The sequence below is a fragment of the Notechis scutatus genome, chromosome 5, assembly GCF_049901735.1.
Source record: "Notechis scutatus isolate UNSWTSFEM ecotype Mainland chromosome 5, rNotScu1.2, whole genome shotgun sequence".
Classification (NCBI taxonomy): Eukaryota; Metazoa; Chordata; class Lepidosauria; order Squamata; family Elapidae; genus Notechis; species Notechis scutatus.
In genome coordinates, this window is record NC_142013.1 from 9854643 (window position 1) to 9868000 (window position 13358).

At 44.2% G+C, this 13358-nt stretch overlaps 1 protein-coding gene across 1 annotated transcript in view; it reads right to left on the reverse strand.

Moving 5' to 3' along the window:
- Window positions 1-1924: 1924 nt before the first annotated feature.
- Window positions 1925-13358, reverse strand: part of NOX4 (NADPH oxidase 4) — a 108200-nt gene continuing 96766 nt past the window's right edge. Inside the window, exons 17-18 of the mRNA XM_026679950.2 lie at window positions 12506-12606; window positions 1925-2234 (exon numbers count right to left, since the gene is read on the reverse strand). Coding sequence (XP_026535735.2) covers window positions 2114-2234; window positions 12506-12606 — 222 coding nt within the window. The 3' untranslated portion in view covers window positions 1925-2113. The remainder of the gene's footprint in view (window positions 2235-12505; window positions 12607-13358) is intronic.

The window sequence follows — 13358 nt, forward strand, 5'->3', positions numbered from 1 at the left end:
TCCCTGCACACCCTAGGATGAGGAGGGGATGGGCCTTGATCTTCTTCTGAACCCCCTCTCCTTTGTTCTACCTCTCCCATGCTCTGCCCAGCCTGACTTTGCCCTTCCTCATTTTCCTCCACAGCCAACGGAAACACTTTCCCACGCTCTGTCAGCTGTTCATCTTCCCCCTCAGATTCAGACCCAGACCGGGGCATGACAGTCCTTGATGTAGGACCATTCATTCAGGGACCATTTGAAGTCACAACATCATTGAAAAAAGTGACTGATGACTGGCCCTCACATTTACAAACGTCGTAGCATCCTGACAGTTGTGTGATCAGAATTTGGCTATGCATTTACAAGGGTTTGGTTGATAATCATTTGTGATTATCCCAGTTTGATTCCAACATGGAAAGAGACGAGGGAAATTTTGAGCCTGAAAATTTCTTGTTGCCAACTCAGATCTTTGTTAAGTGAACTTTGCTCCCATTTTATGACCTTTCTTGCCATTGTTGTTAAGGGAATTAAGTTATTAAAGGAATCCGGCTTCCCCATTGACTCTCTTCGTCAGAAGGTCGCAAAAGGGGATCATGTGACACACACACCCGCGGGTTCTGCAACCGTCATAAATAGAAGTCAGTTGTCAAGTGTCTGAACTTTGATCTCATGACCATGGGGAGGCAGCACCGGTTGTAAGTGTGAAAAATGGTTCTAAATCACTTTTTTCATTGCAGCCGTAACCTCGAATGGTCACTAATGCACTGTCGTAAGTCGAGGACTATGTATGTGCTCTCCCATCATGCAGATATTTATGTTTGGTTTGGAAAGTAAATTGTTTCCAACGGTTTCCAAAAGGCCATGGTTTCCCCAAATCCTTTGCCTTACCTATGTGTGATGACCTGGGCGTGGCACAAAGGCAACACAGTCAGATAATCAGTAGGAGTCCCTTTATTAGCTCCAACTTTGCCCCTATTGTCATGGTTACCTTCTGGCTGGAGAAAAACTCTCCCAGGAACAGCCTTTGGCTGCAGAGAATCAAGTCTAAAATGTGGTCAACAAAAACTGTAACTATAAATCCAATCAAGGCAAAATGAGGTAATTAGTTTGGCAGGGCAGGAGCAAGAATTCCAGATGTGAAGGTACAGCAATAACTCCACACAGTTGGGAAGATGCCAGGAACACAGATAAGGGAAGTCAACACAAGATAAACTCACGTTTGTTCCCAGCAGCTGCCGTACTCAGCATGTATCTCTTTTAAACTCTCATTCCCAGGTGTGGCTAATGAAGGGAATCAGGGCCCTTTCCTCCCCCGTAATCCATGCAACCCATGCTGCTCTCTTCTCCGTTCCTCCCCTGCATGCACTAGGATGAAGAGGGAGTGGGCCTGGGTCTTCCTCTGAACTCCCTTTCCCTTGTTCTATCTCTCCCCCTGCTCTGCCCAGCCGGACTTTACCCTTCTCCACTTTCCTCCACAGCCAATGGAGCCACACTCCCACTCCCTATCAGCTGTTCATTTTCCTCCTCAGATTTAGACTCCAACAGGGGCATGACCCTTATGTATGTTAAACTGGCATTGCCTCTGGGATGCTTTTGATCCCCTTCTAATTAACTGTAATTGACTGAGAATATTGGAAGCTCTTTACTTTCTCTTGCTGAAGCTGTAGCAGTTTTGCCTTCTTTTTCGAGTTGCTTTATTCATCTGCCAGCAAAGGTAAAATTTTCACTTCCATTACTTACGCCAATCTCCTGTCAAGCCATGTTATTTCCTGGGATTGGAGGAAAGTTCAAAAGTCCCAGAGATTTTTTTTTTCTGGAAAAAAAAAAAAGCAGCCAAAGATGCAAATCTCCTTCTCTAATTGCCTTTGTGTAGTTTGGGCAGACGGCCAATGACTGTAATAACTTCAATTTATGTTTTGTGTATCCAGAAGGAGTGTATTTCATTTTTCTTTTTAATGCTTCCTAGATTTAAATAATTATAAATTATCAGGAAAAAGAGAAAGGAAGGGAGGAAAAAAAAAGAGAGAGGCTTTGGTACAAGTGATTAAAGTAAAGCTGTTGATTTTTTTTTTTTTTAAACAAAAGAAAATTGCACCCAAGTCTTCAAGCAGTCCTTGGAAAGTCCCAGATGCTCTCAGCTAAATGACTCTCTGTTGTATTCGAACCTTGTCCTGTAAGGATTGTCCCCGTTGCTTTGTCTGTGCACAGCTTTGGAGATTCCGCGGGGGCCGCAGCAAAAAACGCCAACCGTTTTCCTAGGGAGACCAAGGAGAGAATGACCAAAGTCAACAATGAAAAAATAACAATAATAATTAACACTGAGCCCACTCTTCTCCTTCTTTTCGCTGGCTTGTAAAGGCTAACAGGTGTGGTGGAATATAGTCTGGATTCCCAGGAGGGAGAGAAGCACAACAGGAAGCTCCGTTTAGATAGTTTGCATGGGAGAAAGTGGGTGAGGACAGCTCCTCCCTAAGAGTTCCCAGAATCTGAATTCCTCTCCCTTCCTCTCTCTCTCCTGAATATGATAAAAGAGTAAAGACAGAAAATAGAATAATAGGGTTGGGAAGGGGTAATCTTCTAATCCAACCCCTTGCTCGGGCAGGAAACCCTACCTTCTGGAAAATAGGTTGTCCAGTCTCTTCTTAAAAACCTCCATTGATGAAGCACCCACAACTTCTGTAGGCAAGCTGATTAATTGTGGACACTGTCAGAAAATTTCTACTTATTTTTAAGTTGGAACCGCCTATTAATGATCTTGCAGCTCCTAATTGCTCACATCTCTGAAGTGGTACCTTCAGCTTGAGCTATTTGGGGGTGTTACAATAGTTCTTTTCTTCTGAGTGAATATAATTGTATGCATTTATCTATCCATTGATCCATCCATCGATCCATCCATCGATCCATCCATCGATTGATCCATCCCTTGATCCATCCATCGATCAATCGATCCATCCATCCATCTAAATACCTGTCCATCCATCCATCCATCTATCTCTGTATCTGTACCATCGATATTTATATCTATTTATCATATAATCTATGTACCCATCCATCCATCTATCTCTGTATCTGTATCATCTATATCTATATATATCATCTCTCTCTCCCTCTCTCCCCACCTCAATCCAGTCACTCCTGGCAATAAACAATCATAAAACATGTATATTGAATGGCTTCATTCAATACATATTATATTGAGAGAGAGAGAGAGAGAGAGAGAGAGAGACAGACAGACAGACAGACAGACAGACAGACAGACAGACAGACAGAGACAGACAGACAGACAGACAGACAGACAGACAGACAGACAGACAGAGAGAGAGAATATGAATGAATGGATGAATGAATGAAACGAATGAATTAGAAGAGAATTTCTCCAGTTCCTTGACCATTTTAATGGTCTCAGCTCATCCACCCCAGCTCTATTATTTTCTTTGGTTGCCCAAATCACATCATTCCAACTTCGGCTGCACAACATATTTGTTTGAAAGCAGTTACCATATATATTTGGTGTGCCCTTTTTCTTAATGGCCTCAAGACAACCTTTGCCTTTTGCACGGCAGTTGCTGCTTGGAGCAACCATATCATGCAACTGTTACTTCTCACTCAAAGTTCTCATGGCCGAGCTGTCTCCACAGCTTAGAAGTTCTGTTCTTTGGGAGGAAGAGATTCTCATCACAGTACTAGTCCAGAGAGATTATTCTTTTTTTCCTTTTTGGTTGGTCCATTAATTGTTAGCATCTGTCTCTCTTAGATGGGTCTAGAGTTCTGGAGCTCCTTTGGGTGACTAATTAATTTAATCGGTCTGGTGCTTGACGAGGCTGATCTTGGGTTGTCGGGACCGATCACAAGTCTTATGCCCATATATAATCTCCTGTGGGAGAGTCACAATTAATAATCCTTCTAATGTTGCCAGGAACATTTCACGGTGACAGCATCTGTGCCAGATGTTCTTGTCACTTCCTAATCGTTACTGTCGTTTTGAAATAAGATGACTCAAAGATGGCACCATTTACCCCTTCTGTAGATCAGTTCTACACAGTGATTAATGAGTGCTTAAGAATCAGAATTTGAATCTCCTGTTGGAGCTGCTAAGCTTCACCTGGAGATCATTCTCTTCTCTCTATATATAAAAGCGAAATACCACTCATGCATTGTCACAAAATCTCCAGAACCATAAAGCCTACAAACTTGAAATTTGGCACGTATGTTCCTCTTGGCGTCTAGGTGCTCATTAAGAAAGGAATTTTTTTTAAAATGACCATCAGAACATTATTAGTTGGTATATTATTATTAACACGCTCTGATGCTAAGGAGTTCTACTCCCCCTCCTGGCCTGAAAAGAAATCTCTTCCAAATGCAAAACACAAGCAGAGGAGTTTCAGTTTCAGTTTCACAGCAGCAACCAGCTTTAGTACGGAACAGTTGAGCTAAGCCATACCCAGGCTCCTTGCTGTCTCCTTCTTGCTCACACAGCAAATACTGTTCGTTTCCAAACAGCCCTCAACTCTCTCACACACTGACAGGACGCTAGCCAGATGAATACCAATGGATGCTGGTAGGCAGATCACATACTTTTTTTACATACAAGCCCGATCACATACTTTCATAGCGAAGCATGGGTATCCAGCTAGTCATTAATATAAAAAAGTTTTGCCAAGGTAACCCCAACATTTCAATACCAATCATGCATCTGCAATCATAAAACATAGAACCATAGAGTTGGAAGGGACCTTGGAGGTCTTCCAGTCCAACCACCTGCTCAAACAGGAAACCTTACACAGGTAGTCCTTGACTTAACAACAATTCATTTAGTGACCGTTCAAAGTTACAACAGCACTGAAAAAAGTGACTTATGACCATTTTTCACACAGTTACGATCTTTGCGGCATCCCCAACAATCTGGGTCCTCATTTTACTGACCTTGGAAGGATGGAAGTCTCAGTCAAACTTGAGCCAGTGAGACTCAAACTGCCAAACTGCTGGCATCCGGCAGTCAGCAGAAGTAGTCTGCAGTACTGTACTCTAATCACTGCGCCACCATGGCTCTTTCCAATCCAGGGAAATGGCCCCCTGCCTCCATCTGAGTGCCTTCAGTGATGCCCACACCTTAGCAGGAACATATTATCACATGTGGTGGACATGTTCAAAAGCTGTTCTGACCTCGGCTTCCCCCAAAAGCACCAAGCAGACTCTTTGTCTTGGCAAAACCCTTTTTATTAAACGAAGGTGAATTTCTTGCATTCACATTCAGCCAAAGGCCCGGCAAACAGTCTTTCAAGGATGTAATTAGGAGCACAGACCTCATCTAGCTTGGAGAGTTGCCAAGTAAATATTTCCAAACGCAGTGCTGACAAGGAAGGACTCGGCACAGAGTCTCTGAGATGCACAGACAGATCTTCACACTGCTGCAATTAATGAATTGTTTCCTGCAAAAGCCCCCTTCTCTTTCGCTCCTCTTTTAATCCCTATGGGATGGGCCATTCAGTGTGCACCTGTAGCCTTACTCCTTAGTTCGTAATTGTTCTTTTCTTTTGGCAGCTCTGTGCATGTGCAGGCTAGGAACCGGCTCCAGCTGTTCCCCCGCCTCACTGCTGTCCGACTCCAAAGCTGATAACTGCCAGCCTGCCCTGATCCCATCTCTGCCTCTGACACAGAGCCCTCACCTGAGCCTTCCTCAGCCTCCAGGACTGGCCCAGGTTGCTCCCCAACCTCCTCACTGTCTGACTCTGCTGCCAGCTCTGCTAGTCACCGATGGGCCACAACAAAAGCAAAAAAAAAAAAAAAAAATTGGACAAAAGTGCATACGTGGTTAGAAAAAATGTTAAGGTAGCATATAGATTATAAACCAGACTTATTTTTGTTAGGCCTAATACCCCCAAAAATATGATAATGGGGATGTGTATTTAATATTACACGTTTTGACAGCAGCAAGAATTGTCCTTGCACAATACTGGAAAAATGAGGAAACACCTACAGAAGAAGATATATTTAAAAAAAATATTAGACTGTGCAGAAATGGATAGACTAACACTGAAGATAAAAGAAAAAGAAGACACATAATATTTTCAAACTTGGGACTTGTTTTATCAACGGTTGGATACTAGAAAATTAGGAACTGAAAAAGTATTATTGTGTAAGCAAATTGACTCAGATAGTATGCTGTCCACTAAGCACTTAATGTATGTAAAAAGAAAATATATTAATAAATTGATAAAAAATTGATGCCCACCCCTCTTTGACCCACTGGTTCCATCAAAGAAATGCGCTAAATGTTAGGAATTTTTGGAATTTGACTTGGTGTAGTTTAAATTCAGTCACAGTGTAGCAGGCAGCTACTCTTGCATCAATCTTGCAGGAGTCTGTTATATTTCTCTCTCTCTCTCCAACTGCATTCATCAACCCATTCTAAAATTGTGCGGACCCTAGAGATGCTGCAAAACCAACACAATGCGAAGAGAGCTGAATGGGCTGGAATGCGACAATATGGAGTGGGGGGGGGGGAGAGAGCTGTTGCTTGCTTTCCTGCAACATCGAAAGATCCAAGAGAGCCACAAATGTTCCTTGGCGTTGGATGCACCAAGACCAGCTGCTGAAAAATGGCACAGCCACAAATCCTCCTTGTAGCTCTTCTCCAAATTGGAACTACAAAGTGGTGGAACAGAATAGCTCTCTTTCCACCTCACGGTGCTCAATGCTTTAACAGAGCAAATGACAGCCTTGACGATGGGATGAGGATGTTATCCAGTGGTGGGATTCAAATAATTTAACCACCGGTTGACCCAGGTGTCAGGCTGGCTGTGATGGGAGATGTGGCCCATCAGCATCTTCCAGCTCCACCACACATGCGGGACGAGCCTCCCGCGACAACCAACCTGTCCCTGGGCGAACCGGTTGTTAAATTTCCACCCTTTGCCAAAAGGCTGTTTCCGAGGGTGCTTGTCTGCACATTGGTCACATGGCTGTTTCAGTCTTCTGGATGCTGAGGCAAAGTTTCTGAGAAGTGGGGGGGGTGTTACCATAGAGACAAAGAGTTGATGCTCCTGAGAGCTCACGTGGAAGGTGAAGAATTGTGAAGAATTGCGGAGAAGTGGAGGGAGGGATTTTCCCCTCCCCATTGAGCTGCGTGTTGGTCAGTCTGCAGACAAAAGTGAGAGGGGCGAGGAATTAAGTTGGCAGCACAATCGAAGCTGGGCCCAATGTAGGGGAGCCTGTGGGGTTAGTTTGGCCAGGCAAATTATTAACACACACACACACAAACCCTGCTATCAAAGTGGATCCTGGGTACTGTGGTGCAATAGAGAAATGGGCAATGGAGTGGCCAGCACGAGGGAAGAAGGAAGGAAAGCAGCCTTCTTCTTCCCTCAGACTGGCCACGCTGGTGCCTGTTTCTCCGTTGCAGCACAGCGCAGCACCCAGGAACCTCGGTGGCACAGTGGTTAGAGTGCAGTACAGCAGGCTACTTCTGCTCACTGCCGGCTGCCTGCAATTTGGCAGATTGAATCACACCAGCCTCAAGGTTGACTCAGCCTTCCATCCTTCTGAGGTCGGTAAAATGAGAATCCAGATTGTTGGGGGCGATAGGCTGACTCTATAAACTGCTTAGAGAGAGCTGTAAAGGACTATAAAGCAGTATATAAGTTTAAGTGGTATTTCTCTGCACTTTGGTAGCTTAATTTAACAACCGGTTTGGTTGAACCGGTGCAAACCGGCTGAATCCCACTACTGATGTTATCCATTCAGATATGGGGCTACAAAACAGTTGGTGGTAGGAAGGCAGAAGAACTCTAGAAGGATCAGTGCAAGCTATATAGGTGCCAGTAGAGGACAACTCTTTTGATTGACAGAGCTAAACTAAAGGATTGAGGAGGCGAGCAGGATGAAAAAAAAACCAAAACAAACTCAATGGAATAGTTTCCTGCCTAAAAATATTTCTACCAGGCTAAAAATATGCTAATCTTTTCGAAAAGGCCAGGGGTTTAATTCTCCAGCAAGCTCATTTAACTGCCTCTGTTAGCATCTGCTGGAATGGAGTCCCAGCAGAGCAGAACCCTGGTGGCATAGTCATTAGAAAGAAATATTGCAGGCAAACTCTGCCCACAGCCTGGAGTTCAATCCTGATGGGGCTCAAGGTTAGCTCAGCCCTCCATCCTTCCAAGGCCGGTAAAATGAGGACCCAGATTGTTGGAGGTGATAGGCAGATAATGCTTATATTGTAAACCGTGACTGTTTCAAGTTACAGAGGCACAGGAAAAAAGTGACTTATGTTGCAGCATCCCCATGGTCACATGGTCAGAATTTTGGAAGCCCGGCAACTGGCTCATATTTATGACGGTTGCAGCATCCCAGGGGTCACATGATCTCCTTTTGCAACCTTCTGACAAGCAAAGTCAACGGGCAAACAGATTCACTTAACAACCATGTGTCTAACTTAACAACTGCAGCGATTTGCTTCACCATTGTGGCAAGAAAGTTCGTAAAATGGGGCGAAACTCAATTAACGCCTGTCGCCGTGGTGGCACAGTAATTAGAATGCAGTACTGCAGGCTACTTCTGCTGACTGGTGGCCGCCTGCAATTTGGCAATTAAAATTTCACCAGGCTCAAGGCTGACTCAGCCTTCCATCCTTCCGAGGTGGGTAAAATGAGGACCCAGATTGTTGGGGGCAATAGGCTGACTGTGTAAACTGCTTAGAGGGGCTGTAAAGCACTGTGAAGCGGTATATAAGTCTACGTGCTATTGCTATTGCTATCTTACTTACTGTTCTGACCCAAACCTTGTTCCAAGGAAACAAACATGAAACAGAGGTAACAGCACAACCTTTTAATGTTTCTTTACGAACCCCGTTCCTTCACGGGTAAAAGGCTGCTTCAAACCAATGAGCTCCGATAAGAAAGAGCCTTGCCAAGGTTTTGCAAGGCTGCCAAGAACACCAGATAAAGTTACTAAGCAATAATTCCAATACAAAGAGTCTCCAAACACCAACTAAGATATTCCTAGCGTCCACCAGACTCGAGTGTAAAACTTCTTTGCCTTCTGCAAAGAACCGCGGTTTCTCAGCTGGCTTTTATCTCTGAAGGGAGGGGCCATTGCCTTGCAGCCTTACTGCAGAGTCGCCCGTGCTGCTGCAGCTGCTCTTTCCTTCGAGCAGCCCTGCTCACACGCACACTGGGCACAGGCTCCTCAGGGACCTCTTCATCACTGCTGCCAGCCTCCACAATCTCTGAAGGCAGCATTCCACTCCCTGATGGTCCTGGCCCCATCCCTGCATCACACGCAGGCCCCTCATCTGAGTCCTCGCTCTCCAAGACCTCAGCCATCCGTAACTGCTGCCAGCAAACCACAACACTTACCAACATAAATTTGGGGCTCCATTGCAGTCATAAGTCGAGGACAACCTATATACATTACCTCCCCTTGTGTTTCTTTGTGGAAAAAAAAATCTCCATCAGTTATATCACACAAATGACTGCCTCTACTACAGCAACAGATGGTATATTGTGTTTGGAATCAGTACCTGCAACCTTGAACAGCTATCCAAGGGCCATGAGGGAGCCTTGCTGATCAGTCTCCCACTGAGATAACATCTCTACCGCAGCCCTTCCATGCACTCACAGACACACACACAAACACACACATCACATTCTGAGATTAGGTGCAAGGGAAACGCAACATGCAATAAATTAATTCCACATTCGCTGCTGGAACTGAATTGGATTAATGGTTCTAAATGGCTGGATTTCCAGACAATAGGTTCACCGACCAATCTACTTGGCTTGTGTGTTTTCAGCAGGGAATACAAGATGCATTAAAAAAAAAAACACAACCAAGTTCCTTTCTTGAGACCAAAGGCAGCCTTTCCTTGTTTGAAAAAAAAAAATCCTGTAAGCACAAAGAATGTTTTGTGCTGGATCCCACAGCCTGAACTAACAAAAAAAAAACAGCTATCCAATCTATTCAGAGAAATTGCAAATATATAAATTGGACACTTGAGAGAAGAAGCCGCACTCAATCTTCTAACCAGTTATTTACCAGCAGATACAGCATTAATGTGCCAAACAGCCTTTCTCACCTGCACCCTCTAGATGTTCTGAGCTACACCTTCCCAGCCAGTTACCTGGAAAGGCTGCAAGTGATCATCTCACACCTCTGGAGCCCAAAATACTCGTTGGAATTCAGGTGTTGTCACTTCAACCATTTCCTCAATAAATGTCAGAACTCAAGACTTGTTCCTTGTAAGTCCATTTCCAGTCCTGGTTATTATTAAGAGTTTTGATTCTAAGGATTTGAGGAGACAGATATTTAGATCTAACACACCTGGACAGGTCCAATGTAGAGAAAGGGAGGATAACTAGGGTTGAGAGGGTTATAGGCTGCCCTTGATATACAACAGTTCATTTAACAACTGTTTGACGTTACGTTGGCACTGAAGAGAATGACTTCTGATTGCATTTTCCATTTCAGCATTCCCTTAGTCACATGAGCAAATTTCAGACACTTGGCAACAGATTCATATTTATGACAGTTGCAGTGTCCTGGGGTCATGTGATCACCTTCTGATAAGCAAAGATTCACTTCATTTACTAAAACAACCATGTTACTAACAACAACTAGAACTATAGGAGAAATAGAATAGAATAGAATAGAATAGAATAGAATAGAATAGAATAGAATAGAACATTTACAACTTCTGGAGGCAATTTGTTCCACTGGTTAATTGTCCTAACAGTCAGGAAATTTCTCCTTAGTTCTAGGTTGCTTCTCTCCTTGATTAGCTTCCATCCTTTGCTTCTTGTCCTGCCTTCAGGTTCTTTGGAGAATAGCTTGACTCCCTCTTTTCACAACAAAACAATTAAATCAGTCGAATAGTTTGCCTTCAGAAGTTGTGGCTGCTCCATCACTGCAGGTTTTTAAGAAGAGCTTGGACACCCACTTGTCTGAAAATGGCATAGGGCTTCCTGCTTGAGAAGTGGGTTGGACTAGAAAACCTCCAAGACCCCACCCAATTATGTTATTCTGTATTCTGTTATCCGAAAGACCAAGAAGCAATATATATGCTTGGCTGCTGTTAGAAACTGAGAGACAGATTGGATGTACTTTAGACAGATCGAGCAAGACCATTTTTATGTTCTCATGTACATTTCTGGGACACAATTAGAGAATGTCAGGGCCACCTGACTCCACAACCATTTCCTTTCCCAAAGATAATACTGTATATCCAGCATCTCCTCCACTTTCCCCCACAAGTCCCACCTAAATGAGGAGGTGTGGGTGGAAAGAGCTACCAACAATCAGCTCCCATTCACTTCAAGAGATCCGTGCAGGAAAATTTCCCCGTGGATTGCAGATATTTTCCTAAGCTAACAAACTCAAAGACATGATAATAGCAGATGAGACAGGTGCCAGCGCCAAAGCAACACAGACTGCAAACAAGGCCAAGGTATGGAAATATAGCAGAAAGTGCAACTGTTCCGACCCAGGCTTCCCAAAATCACGAAACAGACTCCTTGTCCTGACAAAAACCCTTTTTATTTGGCTAACGTGAATTCCTATCATTCACATCGAGCAAAGTCCCGGCAAACAGCCTTTCAAGGGTGATTTACAACCACAGACCTTATCAGCCAGTGGTGGGATTCAAATTTTTTGACTACCGGTTCTGTGGGCATGGCTTGGTGGGCATGGCAGGGGAAGGATACTGCAAAATCTCCAGTCAGAGGTGGGATTTGCCGGTTCTCCGAACTACTCAAAATTTCTGCCACCGGTTCTCCAGAACTGGTCAGAACCTGCTGAATACCCACCTCTGCTTATCAGGCTTGGAGAGTTGCCAGGCCGATAGCTTCCAAGCGAGTCACGAACTTAGATACACGAATCTTCACACTAATAAAACAAATTAATTGTCTCCTGCAAATACCACTCCTCTTTTGCTCCTATTTATTCCCTATAGGAGGGGCCTTTACTCCCGAGTCGACCATTGTTCCTTAACTGTTCCCTTCTCCTGGCAGCTCTGTGCATGCGCACATCGCTCACAGGCTCCAGCTGTTCTTCTGCCCCACTTATTTCTGACTCCAAAGGCAGCTGATAACTGTCGGACGGCCCTGCCCCATCTTTGCCTCCAATGCAGAGCCCTCGTCAGAGCCTTCCCCAGATTCCAGGACTGGCCCATGTTCCTCTTCCCCAACCTCCTCACTGTAAAAGTCTTCCGTCAGCACTGCTGGTCACTGACAGGCCACAACAGCAACATCTTTGATGGATGTTGAAGGAGAAGAGTTTCTTTTTTTCTCCCCCTCTGCACCAGCTGGTTAACTGGGAAGATGAAGCACTTTGATTGTGGAAGCTGACAGTTCTTTGCTAAAACTCCATTTCTCAAGATACAACATATTAGATAACAGCAAGCATCAGGTTCTTTGGCATTAAATGAATGTGTTAAACCCAGACTCATTTCCATACAAACGCAGTTTATTAAAGCCCCCTCCCTCCTTTCCATTCCTCAAGCTGCTGCATAAACCGAGTTGGGAATCTTACTTACTGTCTGTTATACTTGGCTATTTCATTAAATAGGAGTTTCCAACGTGGACGTCCAATGAAAAGCCGGCGGTTCAGCACTTGGTATTTCTCGCCAATTATTTTCTGCAAAAAAAAAAAAGCCCAAAATATTCCCCTTGGTGCACTTTGCAGATTGCTGCTGATCAATCAGCCTCCATTTTGCATGTCAGCCTAAGAACATGTCCTGAACATCATCCGGACAGCCCAAAATACTGATGCTCAGTTCAATTCATCTGTTAATATGTGTTTGTGCATGAGTGCATGTATCTGATTATATGGAAATTCTCCTGCTTCCTTAAGCATCTGTTGAGACTCTGGTGCCCTGAGTGCCTAGACCAGCAGCTCTGCAGATCAGTGGTGAGGGGATGGTTTCATGCACAAATGTGCCTCTTGCAGAAATGCACTCACCTGCCACTTGTGCGTCTCGGTTCCCAATGGGCCACAGGCTGGTACTGAGCCACAGACCGGAGTTGCATACCCCTGGTCTAGACAACTAGGAATTGTACAATCTACATCAGTGTTTCATAAAACTTGGCAACTTTAATACCTACGGCCTTCAACAATCGGAATTCTCCAGAGAGCACAACAGCTAGAGAATTCTATGAGTTGAAGACCACAAATCTTAAAGCTGCCAAGTTTATAAAACACTGATCTAATAAATGTCCCAAAGGGGCTTTTTCAGGAGGCAACTGGGCTTTCTTGTTTTTTTCTTTGAAGACGTTTCGCTTCTCATCCAAGAAGCTTCTTCAGCTCTGACAGGATAGTGGGGAATTTATATTCCTTGCAGATAGCTGGTCATTTGCATCCGTTTAGAGGGTCGTTGAGGCACTTGGAGG